At 39.7% G+C, this 19,282-nt stretch overlaps 1 protein-coding gene across 4 annotated transcripts in view; it reads right to left on the bottom strand.

Moving 5' to 3' along the window:
* Positions 1-19,282, bottom strand: part of CNOT10 (CCR4-NOT transcription complex subunit 10) — a 62,984-nt gene that overhangs the window by 30,031 nt on the left and 13,671 nt on the right. For all 4 annotated transcript variants that reach the window (XM_019946913.3, XM_019946914.3, XM_019946917.3 and 1 more), the window contains 7 exons: positions 15,668-15,818; positions 13,069-13,211; positions 10,119-10,205; positions 9,480-9,563; positions 7,902-8,019; positions 4,599-4,748; positions 2,635-2,837 (listed from right to left, as the gene is read on the bottom strand). In XM_019946913.3, the coding sequence (XP_019802472.1) occupies positions 2,635-2,837; positions 4,599-4,748; positions 7,902-8,019; positions 9,480-9,563; positions 10,119-10,205; positions 13,069-13,211; positions 15,668-15,818 (936 nt within the window). The remainder of the gene's footprint in view (positions 1-2,634; positions 2,838-4,598; positions 4,749-7,901; positions 8,020-9,479; positions 9,564-10,118; positions 10,206-13,068; positions 13,212-15,667; positions 15,819-19,282) is intronic.

The raw sequence follows: 19,282 nt of genomic DNA, 5'->3' as shown, positions 1-19,282 counted from the left end.
GCAGTTTCAGAAAAGTAAATGGTTCATAGTGATTTTTTAAGTAGCCTTCTCTCTTTTTTTTAGAAAGAAGGAAATTCTACCATTTTGAATGAATGAATGAATGAATTTGGCTGCATCGGGTCTTAGCTGTGGCACGTGGGATTTCTGCTGCGGCGTAGTTGCGGCACGTGGGCTTAGTTGCCCTGCATGTGAGATCTTAGTTCCCCGACCAGGAACTGAACCTGTGTTCCCTGCATTGGAAGGTGGATTCTTAACCACTGGACCACCAGGGAAGTCCTAAGTAGCCTTGCGTTGGGTCTTCGTTGCTGTGTGTAGGCTTCCTCTAGTTGCGGCGAGCAGGGGTTACTCTTCATTGCAGTATGCGAGCTTCTCATTGTGGTGGCTTCTCTTGTTGTGGAGCACGGGCCCTAGGCATGTGGGCTTCAGTAGCTGTGGTGTGCGGACTCAGTAGCTGTGGCTCGCGGGCTCGAGAGCACAGGCTTAGTAGTTGTGGCACACGGGCTTAAATGCTCTGCAGCACGTGGGATCTTCCCCGACCAGGGATTGAACCCGTGGTCCCCTGCATTGGTAGATGGATTCTTCACCACTGCGCCACCAGGGAAGTCCCTGAGTCTATGTTTTTTATCTAGCAAATCTTTTCTTATATATCATACACTGCCCAGGTAAACATAAACTCTGCATCTGCCAGGAGAGGTCTGAAACAACATGCATCAGATAATGAGGACAAAATGACCTCTTTGGCATCACCAATTTAATAATTAAATTGGTTCTGTTTATTAAAAAATGAATTTATTTTGGAAGGTACAAAGTGCTCTGTTCAGCATCCCTTTTGTCCTGAGTAAATAAATGTTATGAAATTTTATTTGGAGTTCATAATTTCTCCTGTTGGGATTTTCCTCAAGTGTATTTTGGGGTGGTTTTTACTGTCTTTTCGGTCACCTCAGGTTTTATTTTACTTTATTTTTCTGTCCTTTTTTTGGTTTTGGCCGTGCTGTGCGCAGCTTGTAGGATCTTAGTTTCCCAACCAGGGACTGAAAGTGGGCCCTTGGTAGTGAAAGCACTGGACAGCCAGGGAGTTCCCCACCTCAGGTTTTAGAAAGAGGAGAAGCACAAAGATAAACATAATTGTTTATAGCAAATTTCCTATTAGTAGCACAGACTGTGAGTGTTCTGGTATCCACCAAGCTATGGCAACCAAGTCATCTTTACCATTGTTTAAAAGTTACAAATTTAGGGCTTCCCTGGTGGCGCAGTGGTTGAGAGTCCGCCTGCCGATGCAGGGGACACGGGTTCGTGCCCCGGTCCGGGAAGATCCCACATGCCGCGGAGCGGCTGGGCCCGTAAGCCATGGCCACTGAGCTTGCGCGTCTGGAGCCTGTGCTCCACAACAGGAGAAGCCACAACAGTGAGAGGCCCGCGCACCGCAAAAAAAAAAAAAAAAAAAGTTACAAATTTAGAACTTTCCAGGAAAAATGGGAGGAAAAAACCGTCAGAATGAAATCCATAGAAGAAAGACAATCCTAAAAGTACTATTTCTAAAAATAAGTAATTTTAAAAGAAAATGTTAAACCTTACTAAGGCCTCCAACACTGATTAAATTCATCACATTAAAGAGAATAAGCAATTTCTACAGATTCTTTTGTTTTAAAAAAGTGTAAATTCTGCCTTGAGTTGTTTATCAGCTAATTTAAGAATTATCTAATAAGAATGTTGTCCCTTAAAAGAGACAATGAAATAAACCATTAAAGCCTCAAAGACAACATTCATCTCTTCCCCCAGTGGCATACTCAAATCATAAGCTACTTTAAGTATCAAGTGTGAAAACTGCCAGGCAAACACACCTCTTTAATCCCTTTAGTTCCTGTAGTTGCTTTTCAGGAAGCGTTATCACCTATGGCAAGCATGCCAAGCAAAACCTCAGGATGCCATACCCCCCACCTCCACAGACCTGATGAGCCTGAGCCCAGCAACGGCGGGGGGTAGGGGGTGGCTAGGAAATGGGGTGTCTGGTGATTCTGATACAACCTGTCTTTCCCCTACCTCCCACTGACCCCTCCCCACTTGAGATTCAAAAGGCTTTCACCAACTGCCGTTTGGAGATAATCTAGGCATGGACACTAGTGTAAACTGGCCTATTTCTCACGGCCACCGTGGATGAACACGTGTCAGAGAGAAACAGCCTGGTAATCCACTAACTCGACAACATTTACTGAATCAAAAGTAAACCCTGCAGGCACTGGAGGAAGCACAGCATAATGCGGTTCTTTCCACACTCACTGTGTTATCAGCAGCCCTCCTTTAATCACTGGGCGCACACACCACTCTCACGCCAGCTGATGGCGTGGCCCCTGCCCCAGCAGCTCGCAGACCACTGTTTCAACAGATATGACCTTCTTAATGGCTTCAACTTTTCAACATGACTGCTGACACATGTTGCCGTGCTCACCAAGAGTCAGAAAGTGAACACATGACTTCATGAAACTAAATTTTGTCCAACTGATAAAGAACAGAAGACTATCTTTACAAATTTCCTGAGAGTTAAAAAGGGGAGGAGGTCTTTATGTTACCAAGTATTTATTGCTCTCTATGCAACAAGTGGGGGTGGGGTGGGGGTTCAAAAAGACAGAGACTCACCCCCTTATTGGCAGCAATGCAGCACTCAGCCAGCCTCAGCCAGAGGCGGGGGTTTGCATGGTAAACCTGAACAGCTTCAATCAGACACTCAAATGCAGCAAGAGGCCTTCCAATGTGAAGCAGCTGAATCCCACAGTTATACAGCAACTCATACCTCTTGTTGGTTAGTAATGTACACATGGGTCTTCCTGAAAATTTTTTGCCTGATGATAAAAAGCAGATGAGAATCATCAGATTTTAAATAACAGCTCCACTGAAAACATTTATTCCACTAAGTACTCAACTACTGCCTTTTTGACACCAATGACCCCAATCCCCAATCTGAAGTTGTAAACAGCTCTCACCACAGTGATGATCTCCATCCCCAACCCCACAAATATCCTCCAGAGGCATCTCAGTTGTCTGTGCTTGTGGGGCCAGAGATGTGTCTTTTCATTACCAGCTCCTCAGGCAACAATGTTCCAGGAAGGCAAAGACCCACTCTCACTCCACTGAACCTTATACTACCTTTGCACACTTTTAGAGCCTGCAAGAAGATTCCACTCCTTTTCACTTTCAGTTCAGTTAGCCATGTTATCATTATGTGTTTTCTTAACCAGAAACATTCAGTTAATCTTAGGTGTTAGGGAACTTTACCACGGAAATAAAAAATTAATGTACTATATACCTACAGTGACTATTGTTCACTCACTTATTCTTTTTTTTTTTTAAATTAATTATTTATTTTTGGCTGCGTTGGGTCTTGGTTGCTGCACACGGGCTTTCCCTAGTTGCGGCGAGCAGGAGCTACTCTTCGTTGCGGCGCGCGGGCTTCTCACTGCGGTGGCTTCTCTTGTTAAGGAGCACAGGCTCTAGGTGCACGGACTCAGTTGTTGTGGCTCGTAGGCTCAGTAGTTGTGGCTCGCGGGCTCTAGAGTGCAGGCTCAGTAGTTGTGGTGCACGGGCTTAGTTGATCCGCCGCATGTGGGATCTTCTCGGACCAGGGATTGAACCCGTGTCCCCTGCATTGGCAGGCAGATTCTTAACCACTGTACCACCAGGGAAGTCCCACTCACTTATTCTAACTTTTGCAGGCCATAATAAAATGAGACTAGGGAATTCCCTGGCAGTCCAGTGGTTAGGACCTGGCACTTTCACTGTCAGGGCCCAGGTTTGATCCCTGGTTGGGGAACTAAGATCCCACAAGCCGAGTGGCGTGGCCACAAAAAAAAAAAAAAAAGAAAGAAAAAAAGAGACTGTGATTTTTGGGATACATTTTCCATCAATTAAATAGTCTTTAAAATATTTTAAAAAGCGGGACTTCCCTGGTGGTCCAGTGGTTAAGACTCCATGCTCCCAATGCAGGGGGCCTGGGTTCGATCCCTGGGCAGGGAACTAGGTCCTGCATGCTGCAACTGAGAGCCCACACGAGGCAGCAAAGATCCCGTGTGCTGCAACTAAGACCAGGTGCAGCCAAATAAATAAATACATAAATATTTTAAAAAATAATTTTTTAAAAATTAAAAAATTTTTAAATATTTTAAAAAGCTAAATAATTGCCTGATTTTAAGCATTTCAGATCAAGGATCCACATCCTATGAATATTAAAGGAATAAACTCTAGGAATTTGCTTAAAGATTGTCAGGTGCTGTCAACAGTATCACATTTGAAACTCTGAAAGGAAGCTAGAATAAAACTAGTTTGGCACAGTCAAGAAATCTTAGCAAAATATTTTGCTTTATAGCATTACCATATGGAATTACTGACTTTCAAATCCATGAAAAAATGAATGTAGCTTAAACTTCTTTAATTATTACTCAAAGGAGCAACATCTACTAAAAATCCCGAGTCAAACTTTTGGGCAGGATCGGTGTTAAGTGTATGTAAGAACACATGGCATGCATTTTATAACCAGATGCTTGCTCTTTAAAATCATATTTTCCTCAAGTAGTAAAATATAAACTGTCCCCCTTTAATGGGCTTACCTGGATCAGTGCTACCTGCACTGAGCTGTGCACAGACGTTGTCATTCTCCTGCAGAGCCTTTTTAAAGTAGAAAATTCCCAAATTGTGCTTGCTCATGGCAAAATGGATACAACCAAGATTATTCCAGAACATGCACCTCAAGCATTCACCTGAGAAAAACATACATAAGTTTATCCACAAATTTTACTGCTGCTACATATCATACAAGAATCAGGCTTAGCAAGCAAGAGTTAATTATATATGCAATTCTACTCAGTCCTTACAGAACAGTTTACAAGGCATTTGAAATTTAGGAAACATGAAAATTTTGTAAATTCCTTTTCTCTTAAAATCTCTTATTAAAGGTGATAAATCAATCCTGCATATTGATTTTGTTAGCCTGTTTAGTTTTTTCTTCTGATTTAACTTTTAATAATCATAGGCAAATAATACAAAAATGCAAAGGACAAGAAGTATTTATTAGTAACATATGTATGCACTGCATCCGCACAACAAAATATTATGTACAAACTGGAAGGAATGCAGCAAGCTACAGAAACAGTCAAAATATGTTAAATGAAGAATAGCAAGAGTATATAAACAGAACATGGAAAATCCTGCTTTGCTTTGTTCAACTCTTAAGTCTCCACTCTTCTTTCCATTCACACTCCTTTAAATATGACTATGGCTGAGCATCTATCTTCCCATGTGTGTTGGGCATTTGTATTTCTTATCCTGTACACTTGGCTCTTCCTGCTCTTTACCCATTTAAAAAATTTGGTTACAGATGTTTTTCCTATTGGTTACCTGCTAGTGTGTATGTTATAGAAACCTTCTGTCACATCTGTTTCAATTATTTCCCTCCACTGCCAGTTTGTCATCTGTCTTGTGACTTGGTTCAGAGTGTGTGTGTATGCTTATGTTTTCAATCATAAAAAGTTTTACATTTTTATGTGGTCAAATTTGGTAATCTTTTCTAAATTGTATGGTTCTTAGATTTTGGATAATGTTTAATCGAGGCTTCCCCACCACAAAAACAAAATATTCATCCAAGTTTTCTTTTGCTGTTTTTATGATTTTATTTTTACATTATAATCCTGCATCTCTCTAGATTTTATTTTGGTGTAATGAAAGCAATCCAGGTTTTTATAAAATGTTTTTTTTTGTTTTTTTTTGGTATGCAGGCCTCTCACTGTTGTGGCCTCTCCCGATGCAGAGCACAGGCTCCAGACACGCAGGCTCAACGGCCATGGCTCACGGGCCCAGCTGCTCTGCAGCATGTGGGATCTTCTCAGACTGGGGCACGAACCCGTGTCCCCTGCATCGGCAGGCGGACTCTCAACCACTGCGCCACCAGGGAAGCCCTCTAAATTGTTTTTTTCTAAATGGTTTCCCAAACATTCCAAAACAATTTACTGATAGTCTGTCTTTTCCTCAATGATGTAAAACACCCAACTAGATTGATAAAATTAATAATCAGAATATTCATTGAATGCTAAAAATTAAAGGTTGGCCTCTGATATGTTTTAAAATTAAACAATGAGAATATTTAAGAAAGAAAAAAAAACTAGGCGGAGGAAAAAAGAGTAAGAAATACATTAATATGTTTTAAAGGAGGTTGCTTCTGGCGAGTGGCATTATGAACAATTTAGGAGAAATTCTATTCCCAAATCTTCTCTAATAAGCCTATTTTATCAGCAGCAAACACTGAATTTTATGTGTGGGAAGCAAATTAAAGATTTTAAAATTAATACTATGAAAAATATCAATACATTAAAGTATATAACTATATATAAAATCTATCCTATTAGATTATCATAACTGTTGACTAGTCGACTACATGTCCTGCTCCATTTTAAAGACTGACAATATCTGAAATTCTGAAATCTGTGTCAAGACAATTCTAAGTAAAATTTCTGCAATGTATATTACCTTTTTAGTCTGAGAGACCGTTCCAGTTTGGGTATTACAGGGTCTCTGAGGAGAAACTATGACAATAAAAACATGAAAAATAAAAATTTAACAGAATCAGAAATGGGTACTCAGAACAAATGGAGTACCCAAGAGAATTATAATGGAAAAAACTGACTTTCTCCATCCTCTATGACTCCACTGAACTGAAGGGGTGAATGCGGGAAGGTTTGAGTATGTTTGCATGTGTGTTCTGTGCATTGGTCTGAATAGAATCTCAAACGAAACAAACACTATATTCATCCTTTGCATTCTGAACTTGGTACAAAATATTTTCAATAGTTTAACCTTGGGACTTCCCTGGTGGTCCAGTGGTTAAAGACTTCGCCTTCTAATGCAGGCGGTGTGGGTTCGATCCCTGGTTGGGGAGCTAAGATCCCACATGCCTCGTGGCCAAAAACCAAAACATAAAACAGAAGCAATACTGTAGCAAATTCAATAGAGACTTTAATTAGATTTCTTTTTTTAAAAAATAAATTTATTTATTTATGTCTTTTTAAAATTTTTATTTATTTATTTTTGGCTGTGTTGGGTCTTTGTTGCTGTGTGCGGGCTTTCTCTAGTTGCGGCGAGCGAGGGTTACTCTTCATTGTGGTGCGCGGGCTTTTCATTGTGGTGGCTTCTCTTGTTGCAGAGCACAGGCTCTAGGGCACGCGGACTTCAGTAGTTGTGGCACGCGGGCTCTAGAGCACAGGCTCAATATTTGTGGCACACGGGCTTAGCTGCTCTGCGGCATGTGGGATCTTCCCAGACTAGGGCTTGAACCCGTGTCCCCTGAATTGGCAGGCAGATTCCTAACAACTGTGCCACCAGGGAAGTCACAATAGAGATTTTTAAAATGGGCCCCATTAAAAAAAAAAATCTTAAAAAAAATAGTTTAACCTCATTTCTTGAATAAACTGATTTTCCTTCTTCCCCATAAAACAGCAATGATATGAACTTAAATGACAGCTACAAATTCTACCTTTCATTTTAGTATCATATTATTCACTGCTTTTATGGGAGAGAAGGGAAAAGTAAAAACATTATGATCTCATTTCCTTAAAAGGACTCATTTCACAAAGCAAAAGACCAAGGACCTTATGCCCTGGACAGAATTTCTAAGCTGGTATTAAAACCAAAATGATATAAAGAGCATATGAAGTGAAAGAAAAGTAAAATAAGAAGGGAGGTTTCTTTTAAAATGGAAATGAGTAATAAAATACCAGGAATTTTCTGAAGCAGCAATAATAAAACATTTTCATTTAAAAAATTAGCAAAAATCACTCTGAACAGCAGTCTAGGGAAAAGAACCAAGAAACAAGGCATAAGAGTCAGGAAGAAAATACCCAAACTTCACAATTTTCTTTTACCTGTTTTCATGAATCCTGGATGCTCAGCAATGTTTGAACTATTCAACAGCTTCACAGCTTTTCGATAATTGCCTCTTAAGTACTCAAAATTGCTTTTAAGAAACAGGGAGGGTGCAGACTGTAAAGAAAACATAAGTTTCTTACAGTTTGTACTCAGATGCCTAATGTGAGATCATAATCAGACTGTTGCACTGGCATGTGGTCAAGGGCATACATGAGTCACTTAAGCCACGGTCACAAAAACTATGGTCTCTGAGCTTTCCATTGCTCTCACAATCTAAAACAATGAAACCTGGCAGAGAGCACTTTACAAACTGAATTATTAAAGGTCTACCTAAAAAAAATACATATAACATATATGAGTAAGAATACAGTCTGCAAAATATCCACTGACTGTCTTCATCTATTACACTATTAATTGAAAGCCAATGTAACAGCAGAAACTAAGTCCTTCATTTTAATGGTTATTACAGAGACTGGTGATCTCCCTTATTTTTTAGGATATAAATACACCTCCATTAGAACCCAAAGAAGTACAAATAATCAAATGCTTTTCCAAGTGGGGGAAAAAAGTGTCATTTTATGAATGGAAAAATTCCCTAACAGAATTCCTTATTTTCAAGGGCTAATCTTGCTGTTACAAAAATCATGCTTTAGATCACAGACCACCTTTTGCTTCTCCTAAAACTTCCTCCTGAAGTTTTCCCTGATTTGGGTATGACTAACAATTATTTATTTTCCTGTTTGTCTCTCCCCTCTGATGATGGTATACTTTAAGGAAGGGAATCATGTCTTTTCTCCCAAAAAAGGTTTGATAACGGCTGGCTGGCTACTTATACTTAAGCCTTTCCCTCTTAGCCTCAAGTCTACCCTTCAGGTCTAGGCTACAAGTGTTCTCAAAAATCACCTGAGTAAAACTGACCCAGTGGCCAATCTAGATCCTGCCTGAGATTTCTAGAGTCAATTTTCCTGAACTATTCCTTCTATAAACCGTATCTCTTTATGATTTCACACTTTTAATTAACAGTTTTCCTAAACTTTCCCTCTACTGTCTTTAAAAAAATTACTTATTAGTGGAGGGATGGGGTGGAGGGAAATGAAGGAGTAATTATAACTCAAGTACTCTGGCACTAATCAAACTGAAGGTATTGTCCAGCCAAAGATCATTTGGAAGGGACAGGTTTGGGCTACAACCAAACTGTTTATCTTTAATAAATGTTTTGAGTATAATCTAAAAAAATCCTAAAGTGTCTAATAACAGTAAATGTTTACGTGAATTGTGATAAACCACTCAAAGAATTCTGGACAGCTATTCAAAATGGTGGTTTTGAAGGCTATATACCAAAGGGAAATGCTTGTTATAATTTTAAGTGAGAAAAGTATGATGTTAAATTATAGACACAGTATGATCACTACTTCACAACTCAGTATAAAGGGTTACAGCTGGCAGTATATATACACTATAATAGACTGTGATAAATTATTTAAAACTGATAATACCTATTGTCCAAATAAGAAAATTTACGACATAAAAGCTGCTAATTGAAAAAAAAAGAGAAAACTTAAGAAGAAACTTACATTCCCAGCTGTGTTCATGACAGACTTGATTTCCCTTTTGCATGCCTTCAGGGACTTCATTTGGATATACGCTCTTACTTTATACTGTCAAAGGAAAAACGCTAGTATGTAGGAACTGTAGTGGATTTACAGATGCTGAAGCAATTTTACTTTCTAGTCAAGAAAATTAAGCCCAATCTGTTCACAACAGTTACACCAGTTACTTGCAAAAGCGAGTTTAAAATTATCTTAAATAATCTATTTTTATTGTACTCTTGGAATATACTTTTAAAAACTAAAACATGGCAGGATGAAATTTATAACTAAGTTCCAAGCAAAAATTCTATTAATTCTTAACTGCATATGGCTAACTAACAATGAATTTTAAAATTCTACAAACTGATTTTTATCATCCAATACATTCCCAGGCCATTTCTCTCAATTTTCTATAGAGAAGTAAAAGAAATAACATTGCATTATCATCTTGAGCAAAATATATTTAGAAGGATAAACATGCTTCTAAACTGTAATACTTCAAAGCCAAATAAGCATACATGCCTTGAATTATTTACTGCTCTCAATGATCTATCACATTCTTCATCATTCATTAACTACTAGTAAATACATGTCACATATAACTTCTCTTAAAATTTATGCTACCTGATGTATCTTTGACTTCGCAGCTTCTATTAGAGCTCCACTTTCAGCTTTATGATTAGACCCATCTTTGTTGCTGTTATTACCAGTCTGTAGGGTGGTGAAACAAAGTTAACCAAAATTAAATATTTTTAACCATAACTGAAATCACTGATTTCCAAGTGAGCTAATCTGAATCACCTAGAGAACATTTTCAAAATTCTGAATCCCAGGTCCCAGAGATTCAGGTTTAATTGTTTGGAGTGGGTCACAGGTGTAGAGAACAAATTTACGGTTACCAAGCAGGGAAGGGGGGAGGGGTTGGGATGAATTGGGAGACTGGGATTGACATATATACACCACTATATATAAAATAGATAACTAATGAGAACCTACTGTTTAGCACAGGGAACGCTACTCAGTGCTCTGTGGTGACCTAAATGGGAAGGAAATCTAAAAAAGAGTGGATATATGTACACGTATAACTGATTCACTTTACGGTACAGCAGAAACTAACACAACACTGTAAAGCAACTATACTCCAATAAAAATTAAAAAACAAAAATAGTTTGGAGTGGATGACAAGAAACTCTACTTATAAGAAGCTCATAGTTTAGTATAGTGATGGGCTAGGTTTAAAAAGCCTGGATAGGGCTTCCCTGGTGGCGAAGTGGTTGAGAGTCCGCCTGCCGATGCAGGGGACACAGGTTCGATCCCTGGTCTGGGAAGATCCCACATGCGGTGGAGCAACTAAGCCTGTGTGCCACAACTGCTGAGCCTGTGCTCTAGAGCCTGCATGCCACAACTACTGAAGCCCACGTGCTCTACGGCCCGTGCTCCGCAACGAGAGAAGCCACCTCAGTGAGAAGGCCAAGCACTGCAACGAAGACCCAATGCAGCCAAAAATAAATAAATAAATTTATTAAAAAGAAAAAAAAAAAGCCTGGATATTACTTGGTCAGAACTCAGATTGTCTTTCTGCAACCCACAATAGATCATGTCATTCCCTCTTTAAAAACATTCTCTGGGGAATTCCCTGCTGGTCCAGTGGCTAAGACTCCACGCTCCCAATGCAGGGTGCCTGGGTTCGATCCCTGGTCAGGGAACTAGATCCCACATGCTACAACTAGGAATTCGCACGCAGCAACGAAGATAATGCATGCTGCAACTAAGACCCGGTGCAGCCAAATAAGTAAATAAATTAAAAAACAAAACAAAACAAAACTTTCTCTGGTATCAACACTGCCAACATCATACCCTAAATACCTAGCAAAGTATTCAAAGTCCTTCACGATCTGACCCATATTTGAGATGCCAATCTCACCCCAATGATCTCCATCACATCCCTCAGGTACTCCCCAGGTCAGATGACCAGAAATCCTCCCACACACCACTCTCACTCCTTCTGTACTCTCTACTCTGCCAGGATGGTCATCCTGCTCCATCTTTCCTCTTCTGACTTGTTGAACTGTTACATCTTTCAAGGCTCAAGTCAAACATCCAAACTGCTCTGAAACGTTCCCTAACCTCCTTGCTCCTTGTCATGAACAGATTTTGCTCCATCTTTCTCTTCCCACAGATGTGAGTTCCTTGAAAAGCAACAACTGCAGTGTTTTCATTTTTGTCACCTTAGTACCACCTCATAGAGGACACAGCATCTGCTGAAATGAGTTATATTTCATCAACTATTACAAGTACTGAATATAAAAACGAAATGTTTTACTACACGACAGACAGTGTTTGGGAATAATGCTAAGATTATTTAACTGAACTCTCAGATATACACGCCTGTAAAAAGTAACGCTAAATGTTTATTTTTAAACCTCAAGAACTTATACAGGCAGAAAGAAATGTATTGATAATCTGTTTTCTACAAACACTCCTTTTTCAACAAAGAAGCAGGAAGAGGAAGAAAGAAGGATCATCCCTTGGCAGCCAGAAGCACAAGCAAAATGAAAAACACAAGAACGAAGATGTGTTCTTAATTTACACCAAGTGTCTCCAGAACGTGGTGAAGCTTAATTGTCATAAGTATGTCCTCTTTTTGAAGAACTTTAATGATGAAATTTTCCCAGATAATGGAATTTTGTGGTCTTCATTCTAATCTTCACATTCTGTAAAACTAATATCTCACACATGAAAAGATGTGAACATATATCCTTGGTCATTAGGGAAATCAAAACTATTATGAGATACTACTTCATACCCATTAGGTTGGTTACAATTTTTAAAAGACGGGTAAGGGCTAGTGAGAATGTGGAGAAACTGGAACCCTCAAAAGTTGCTGGTAGGAATATAAAATAGTGCAGCTACTTTGGAAAACAGTCTGGTAGTTCCTCCGAAAGTTAAACATAGAGTTACCAAATGATCCAGCAATTCCACTCTTAAATACACACCCAAGAGAATTGAAAACATGCCCCCACAAAAATTTGTACATCAGTGTTCATAGAAGCATTACTTATAACAGCCAAAAGAGGAAAACAACCCAACGTTCATCAGCTGATGAATGGATTAAAAAATGTGGCATATCTACATAACGGAATACTATTTGGCCATAAAAAGGAATGAAATACATGAAAAAGGAATGCTACAGGCTACACATGGTAAACTGAAAATAATATACCAGAGGCCAATCACAAAAGGTCACATAGTGTATGACTGCATTTATATGAAACGTCCACAAGAGGCAAATCCACAGAGATAGAAAAGTAAACTAGTGGTGACCAGAGGCCGAGGGAAGGAGGGAAAGGGAATCACTGCTAACAGGTACAGGGTTTCTTTCCAGAGTGATGAAATTATATAGTGGTAATGGTTGCACAATTCTGTGAGTATACTAAAAACCACTGAATGGTATACTTTAAAACGATAAATTTTGTGTATGTAAATTATATTTTAATAAAGCTGTTAAAATATTTAATAACCATAAATATTAATCATACTTTACATTTTAGTCTGATCACCTCAGAACACTCACCTCATTCTTTCCATTTTTGTTATTGTTGCCCTGTGAAATCATTTTTTCTAGAACAGCAAGAAGATGTAAAGCTTTCTCAGCTTGGTAGGTTAATATATACAGGTCTACGAGCAAAAAACACACTGCTTGGGCAAATTTTTCTTCTGGGGGGGGAAAAAACATGAAAAGAAAAGTCACAATCCAAAGTGAAGCAAGCATCTCAGACCATTCCCCACAGAAAAAGCTCTAAAAGCAAAGCCTGAGTCTTGACTTAAAGGAATATTTATTACCTAGAGCTGTGGATGGAAGCCACAGTGTCATTCTATTAGGCATCTCAAGGCCTCTCATATCAGGGATTCTACTGTCTGAAATTCCTTTGGCAAAATATCTACCAAATACCAGCACATGAAATGAGGAGTATTACTTTAGGTGGAAGGAAACCCTAGTTCCAGTGCCTGCTTGGCTACTTAATAGATGTGCAGCCTCTGCACATCACTGAACTACTTAGACCTCAGCTGGCTGACCTGTAAAATGGGGAGAATACTTCACATGCCTGAAGGCAGGGGGTGGACCAGGCGATCCCGAGGTTCCTTCTAACTCTAAAAAGGTCTATGACTCTAGGAAAAAGACTTCCTTTCTAGGCACAGAGATGGGGAAAAGAAACAGGGCGATTACAGACATAAAAGAAACAAGGTGTGGACTGGAGTATACCAGAAAATTGAAACAGCCCAGAGGAAAATATAAAGACAAGAACTTCAAAGGAAGAAGAGCCCAGCGAAGAGAGGAGGGTTAATCTGGTATATGACATAACACTATTTTCCTTTCCTTTCAAAAGAGAAGATAAATGGAAAGCGTCTAAAAGAAGGCTGCTATAATCAAGAACTGAACATTTCAAAAGCCCTTAAGAGCCTCCTAACAAGTCTTCCTGATTCCATTCTTGCTCTTACACAGCGGCCAGAGTAGAATCCATTTAGAACTAAAGTCAGTGCAGTTGGTGTGCAAAGGTCACACATCTCCAAGGGCTGCCCACCACACCTGAAAAAGAGTGAGTCCTTCCCTAGGCTAAAATGCTAACCCTGTGCTCCTACCTCGCTCCAGTCACCACGGCGCTCCTGCTGCTTCTCTCACTTGCCAGGACCACGCTCACCGCAGGGCCTCTGCACACACTATTACCTCTGGCTGTGATGCTTTCCCCCAGCTGCATGGCTCACCTCTTCTCTTCATTCAAGCGTCTCTCAAATACTGTCTTATCCCAGGCCTTCCTCAATTATCTTATCTAAAAATAACATCCCCAGTCAATCCTCTTACCCAATTTTAGCCTTTCTTTGCAGCATTTAACTACCTCGCCAGATGTATTTATCGTATTGCCTCTCTCTGCCATTAGAACATAAGCTTAATGACGGTAAAGACTTCCTCTCTTTCATTCACTGTATTATCTTCAGACCCTAGAATAGTGTCTGCTCCATAGGGTATGCTCAATAATTTATGTTGTATGAAGAGCCAAGTAATTAAGTTAAAAAAAAAAGTTTTCAAAGAAGGAGGAAAAGTGGATCTAAAAACTGACTAGTTGGTTGCTATATTCTGCTCAGCCATAGTAAAGATGAACATCATTTCATTAACTGTTCTGGAAATTCTAAAAACCAGCTTTCTAGCAAAAGCACACCTGTGCCATCCTAGAAGTGTAACTGATTTCCAGCTTTACAGGGGAAAGGAACTGGTCCCTAGCACACAATCCTTCACCACTGATGTCTCCTGCCTAGTCTGTCAACCACTGCATCTTCAGGGCTGAGGGGCAGAAGAGCACCTGGAAAAGGCCTCCCTGGAGCCACAGTGAGAGCTCTCCAGCCAGCCGTCAGCACAAGGGACCCTGGAACCTTCCCAAAGTACCAGAGCAAGTACAGACCACCACCCGTCCTGTGGTGACCATAACAGCAATAAGGGGTTTATAAATCAGGAATTCGCCCCAGTGTTTTGAATTTAAAAGAAAGGAGCCATGGAGAAAAAGACAGTTGAAATCTGATTGCTTGCAGGCTGGAAACTAACGGCCCTCTCAAACATTTCCTGGGTCCAGCTTTGCTGCTTTATTTGCTCCCTCTTCTTTCTTTGCCCTTACTTGTCTCACTACTCTCACTTGAGGCTAGTAATTGTAAGCTAGTTAACAAAAAAGCTAATTGTGTTCTATACTATCTACTCTATGATTACCCACAGAAATTTCAATTAGGCAATATACAAAATAAAATACTACATTGTCCCCTAACATTCCAAAACACTCCTTCCTTAATATACTACTTAAGAAAGAAAGGATCAGGTACACTGAGGTGGTGTTTAAACATCAAAGAAAAAAAAATCAGTAAATCTTTTCAATTAGAAATAGCATTTCTAACAGTTATCATCAAAAACTGGGGTGGGGGTAACTGGGATATTAAAGGAAAACCTGGATTCATCTAAAAGTGATATAATTTTTATTTTTTCTAACCATTAAGAAAACTCGACACAGCTTTTTTTCTTTCTTTAAACACTCACATGTAATTCTGATTCAGGTTATTATCTAGATGAAAGTATCAGAAACCTTCACAGGTATGAGAAGATAGGCAAATTTCTGATTTGACAGATAACATACCAAAAGGTTCTATGAACTGATAAAGTTTTTCACCAACGGATATGGCTTCTGTATACTGCCGGAGATGATACAGGATGACTGCTTGATTGTAATACAACATACTGTTTTCAACATCATCTAATCCATCCATTTCTTCAACAGCCGAGTGCACCTATTTAAACAATCAATAGGGATTATGTTCTAACAGTACTAAAGAGCAAAAGTGAAAGACTCTAAATGAATAAACAGGAACACAGACCAACATTTCTTACTCTAAAATTTTCCACATTTTTAATAGGACCTCTAGATTTTAATTACTCTCACATACTAAAAATTATTTCATTCATATAAAATTCTGCTAAGTAAAACATTCTGATGGGACTTTATTAAGTACCTTGCCCAAGGCAAGGCGAGTCTCTTCCTTGCCACTGTGAAGGTATCCTCAATGCTTTCTAAAAGCCAGTGTGGCTTCTGAGTTAGATTCCCACTTTCCAGCCTCACGTAGCAAGAGGCTACATAGGGAGTGGGCAAAACTCAAAACGACCTTTCCTATGAGGATGTTATGAGGTACATATACATAAACTTGATTCCATTTTGTAAAAACCAAAGTAAATTTAAACATTAACAAATAATACTATTTAACTATGTGCCAGGCCTGCTACATTAAACCCTTTACAGAGAATACCTCATTTAATCCTTCTCATACCTCAAGGACACAGATATTATCATTTCCTTTTTATAAATAAGGAAACAAACGAAAAAAAGCTTAATTATCTTGCCTGAGGTCATATGACTAGAAAGTATATTTTCTGATTTTCCTATTATGTTCCGGTTTTATTCTCACAATTAAAAAAAAAAGATTTTTCAAAGTAATGAACAACAAAAATACACTTTGTCACACATGGTGGTGAAAATCGGCTTTTAATGGCTTTACTAGAACCCTAACATCCACATCTGATACCAAAAGAAGAAAAGTCACAACACTTAGCATTTTAAAGCTAATGACGATCTGTATACCCACTTTCTGTAATAGGCTTTTAAATTTTTATCAAGTTTTACAACCATTCTATAATCCCATGGAACACATTAAAATGGAATTCTACCTGTATTAAAATTTATCTTTCTTTGCCACCACAACGACTGCAATAAATTACTGAGGAATGTTAAGTAATTAATTCTAAGACTGACATTTTCCTAAATTAAGCAGTGGAATTTTGACATACAGTTGGCCCTCTGTATCCACCGGTTCCACATCTGTGGATTCAACCAACCACAGATTGAAAACACTTGGGGGAAAAAATTCCATAAAGTTCCTAAAAGCAAAATTTGAATTTGCTGTGCGCTGGCATCTATTTACATAGCATTTACATTGTATTAGGTATTATAAATAATCTAGAGATGATTTAAAGTATACAGGAAGGGCTTCCCTGGTGGCGCAGTGGTTGAGAGTCTGCCTGCCGATGCAGGGGACATGGGTTCGTGCCCCAGTCCGGGAAGATCCCACATGCTGCGGAGCGGCTGGGCCCGTGAGCCATGGCCACTGGGCCTGCGCTTCCGGAGCTTGTGCTCCGCAACAGGAGAGGCCACAACAGTGAGAGGCCCGCATAACGCAAAAAAAATATAAATGAATAAAGTATACAGGAAGATAGGAAGATGTGTGTAGGTTATATCAAAATATTATGCCATTTTATATAAGGGACTTGAACTGTGGATTTTGCTACCGCGGTTGTGGGGGGCGGTCCCTGGAATCAAACCCCCGTGGACCTCCAGGTTCAACTGTACAGGGACTTAACAACCTTGGTCTAGCTAATGATAAGAAACAGAAAGTTCATGATACATAGTGATTTGTAATCAGACTTCTGCAGATTTCAATCACCCATGTGGTGAGCCTGACAGGAGGATTCAATTGTTAACAATTGGTCCTAGCTAGCTAATAGCATGTGCATCTCAATGAGTTTGGGGTCTTTATAGTGTTCACTTATCAAGTCTCTATCTTCAAGTGATTAAAAGTAGTCTCTTTAAATAGAGAAAACTCAATTTCCAAAGAAAGGTAACACTTCTAGGTAGTTATGCAATGAAGAGAGAATAAGCTAAGAAGGGATAATTCTCAGCCAGAAAAAGGGGTTTTGGACAAATTAAGGAGTTTTGGTTTCAGCAAAGGTTGAACTTACGATATGAATAACTTTGCCACATTTTCTATGATTCACCAAAATAATCTAGTAATTGCTCCAGCCAGAACAAAAACTACTCACTAAATGAGATAAAAAGTCACTGAAAGTGGAATAGACTGACAAGGTGTGTCACTATGCCCAGGACATGTGACTGAACAGAAGTATGATTTAGAGAAAGCAAGGAGACACAAGTACAAACACTTGTAGGAAACTCAAGAGTTGGAAGGCACTGGGTGTGTGTGTGTCTGTGTGTTAGTTACTGAACCAATCTTATTAACTACTACTGAGTTAATTAACTACTGAGGCCACACGCCTAGAGCACGTGCTCCGCAACAAGGGAAGCCACTGCAGTGAGAAGCCCGCACACCACAACAAAGAGTAGCCCCTGCCTGGTGCAACTGGAGAAAGCCCACAAGCAGCAACAAATGCAGCCAAAAATTAAATTACAGGAAGTTTGCAGGAGCCTCTTATTCTTTATTTTTTTAAAATTAATTAATTATTTTATTTATTTTTGGACGCACTGGGTTTCCATTGCTGCGTGTGGGGTTTCTCTAGTTGTGGCAAGTGGGGGCTACTCTTTGTTGTGGTGCATGGGCTTCTCATTGCGGTGGCTTCTCTTATAGTGGAGCATGGGCTCTAGGCGCATGGGCTTCAGTAGTTGTGGCACACAGGCTTAGTAAGTTGTGGCTCTCGGGCTCTAGAGAGCAGGCTCAGTAGTTGTGGCACACGGGCTTAGTTGCTCTGTGGGATGTGGGATCTTCCTGGACCAGGGATTGAACCCGTGTCCCCTACACTGGCAGGTGGATTCTTAACCACTGTGCCACCAGGGAAGTCCCCAGGAGCCTCTTATTCTAAAAAAAGTTTTCAGGATGAACTTGTACTCAAAGCCCAAATTAATGTTCCCTGCAAGAAACTGTCTATGGGGTTGTAGGGCACAAGTACTAGACATCAGCAAACATCATCTTTCCTCTGATTCTGGAGCTCCAGATAAATCATGGTTAATAAGACTAGAGCAATGATGTAACGTGATGACATACACATTTACAAAGACTGAGGCAGTTATGAGAACAGGCTCAAGAGTCAGAGGGTCTGGTTCAAATCCTGCTTCTCCCCTTCCTAGCTGTAAAAATTAAAATTAGTAGGTCCTCTAAACCTCAATTTAAAATTGAGATAGGGGACTTCCCTGCTGGTCCAGTGGTTAAGAATCAGCCTTCCAGCGCAAGGGAAACGGGTTCGATCCCTGGTCGGGGAACTAGGATCCCACATGCCGAGGGGCAACTAAGACTTCATGCTGCAACTACTGAGGCCGCGCGCTCTGGAGCCTGTGCACCACAACGAGAGAGCCCATGTGCTGCAAGTAGAAAGCCTGTGTGCCGCAAGGAAAGATCCCGCATACTGCAACGAAGATCCTGCATGCCACAACTAAGACCCAGTGCAGCCCAATAAATAAATAAAATATAAAAAA

This window comes from Tursiops truncatus, chromosome 10, assembly GCF_011762595.2.
Source record: "Tursiops truncatus isolate mTurTru1 chromosome 10, mTurTru1.mat.Y, whole genome shotgun sequence".
Classification (NCBI taxonomy): Eukaryota; Metazoa; Chordata; class Mammalia; order Artiodactyla; family Delphinidae; genus Tursiops; species Tursiops truncatus.
The sequence above is the reverse complement of the archived record's forward strand: the minus strand, read 5'-3'. Positions and strand labels throughout refer to the sequence as shown.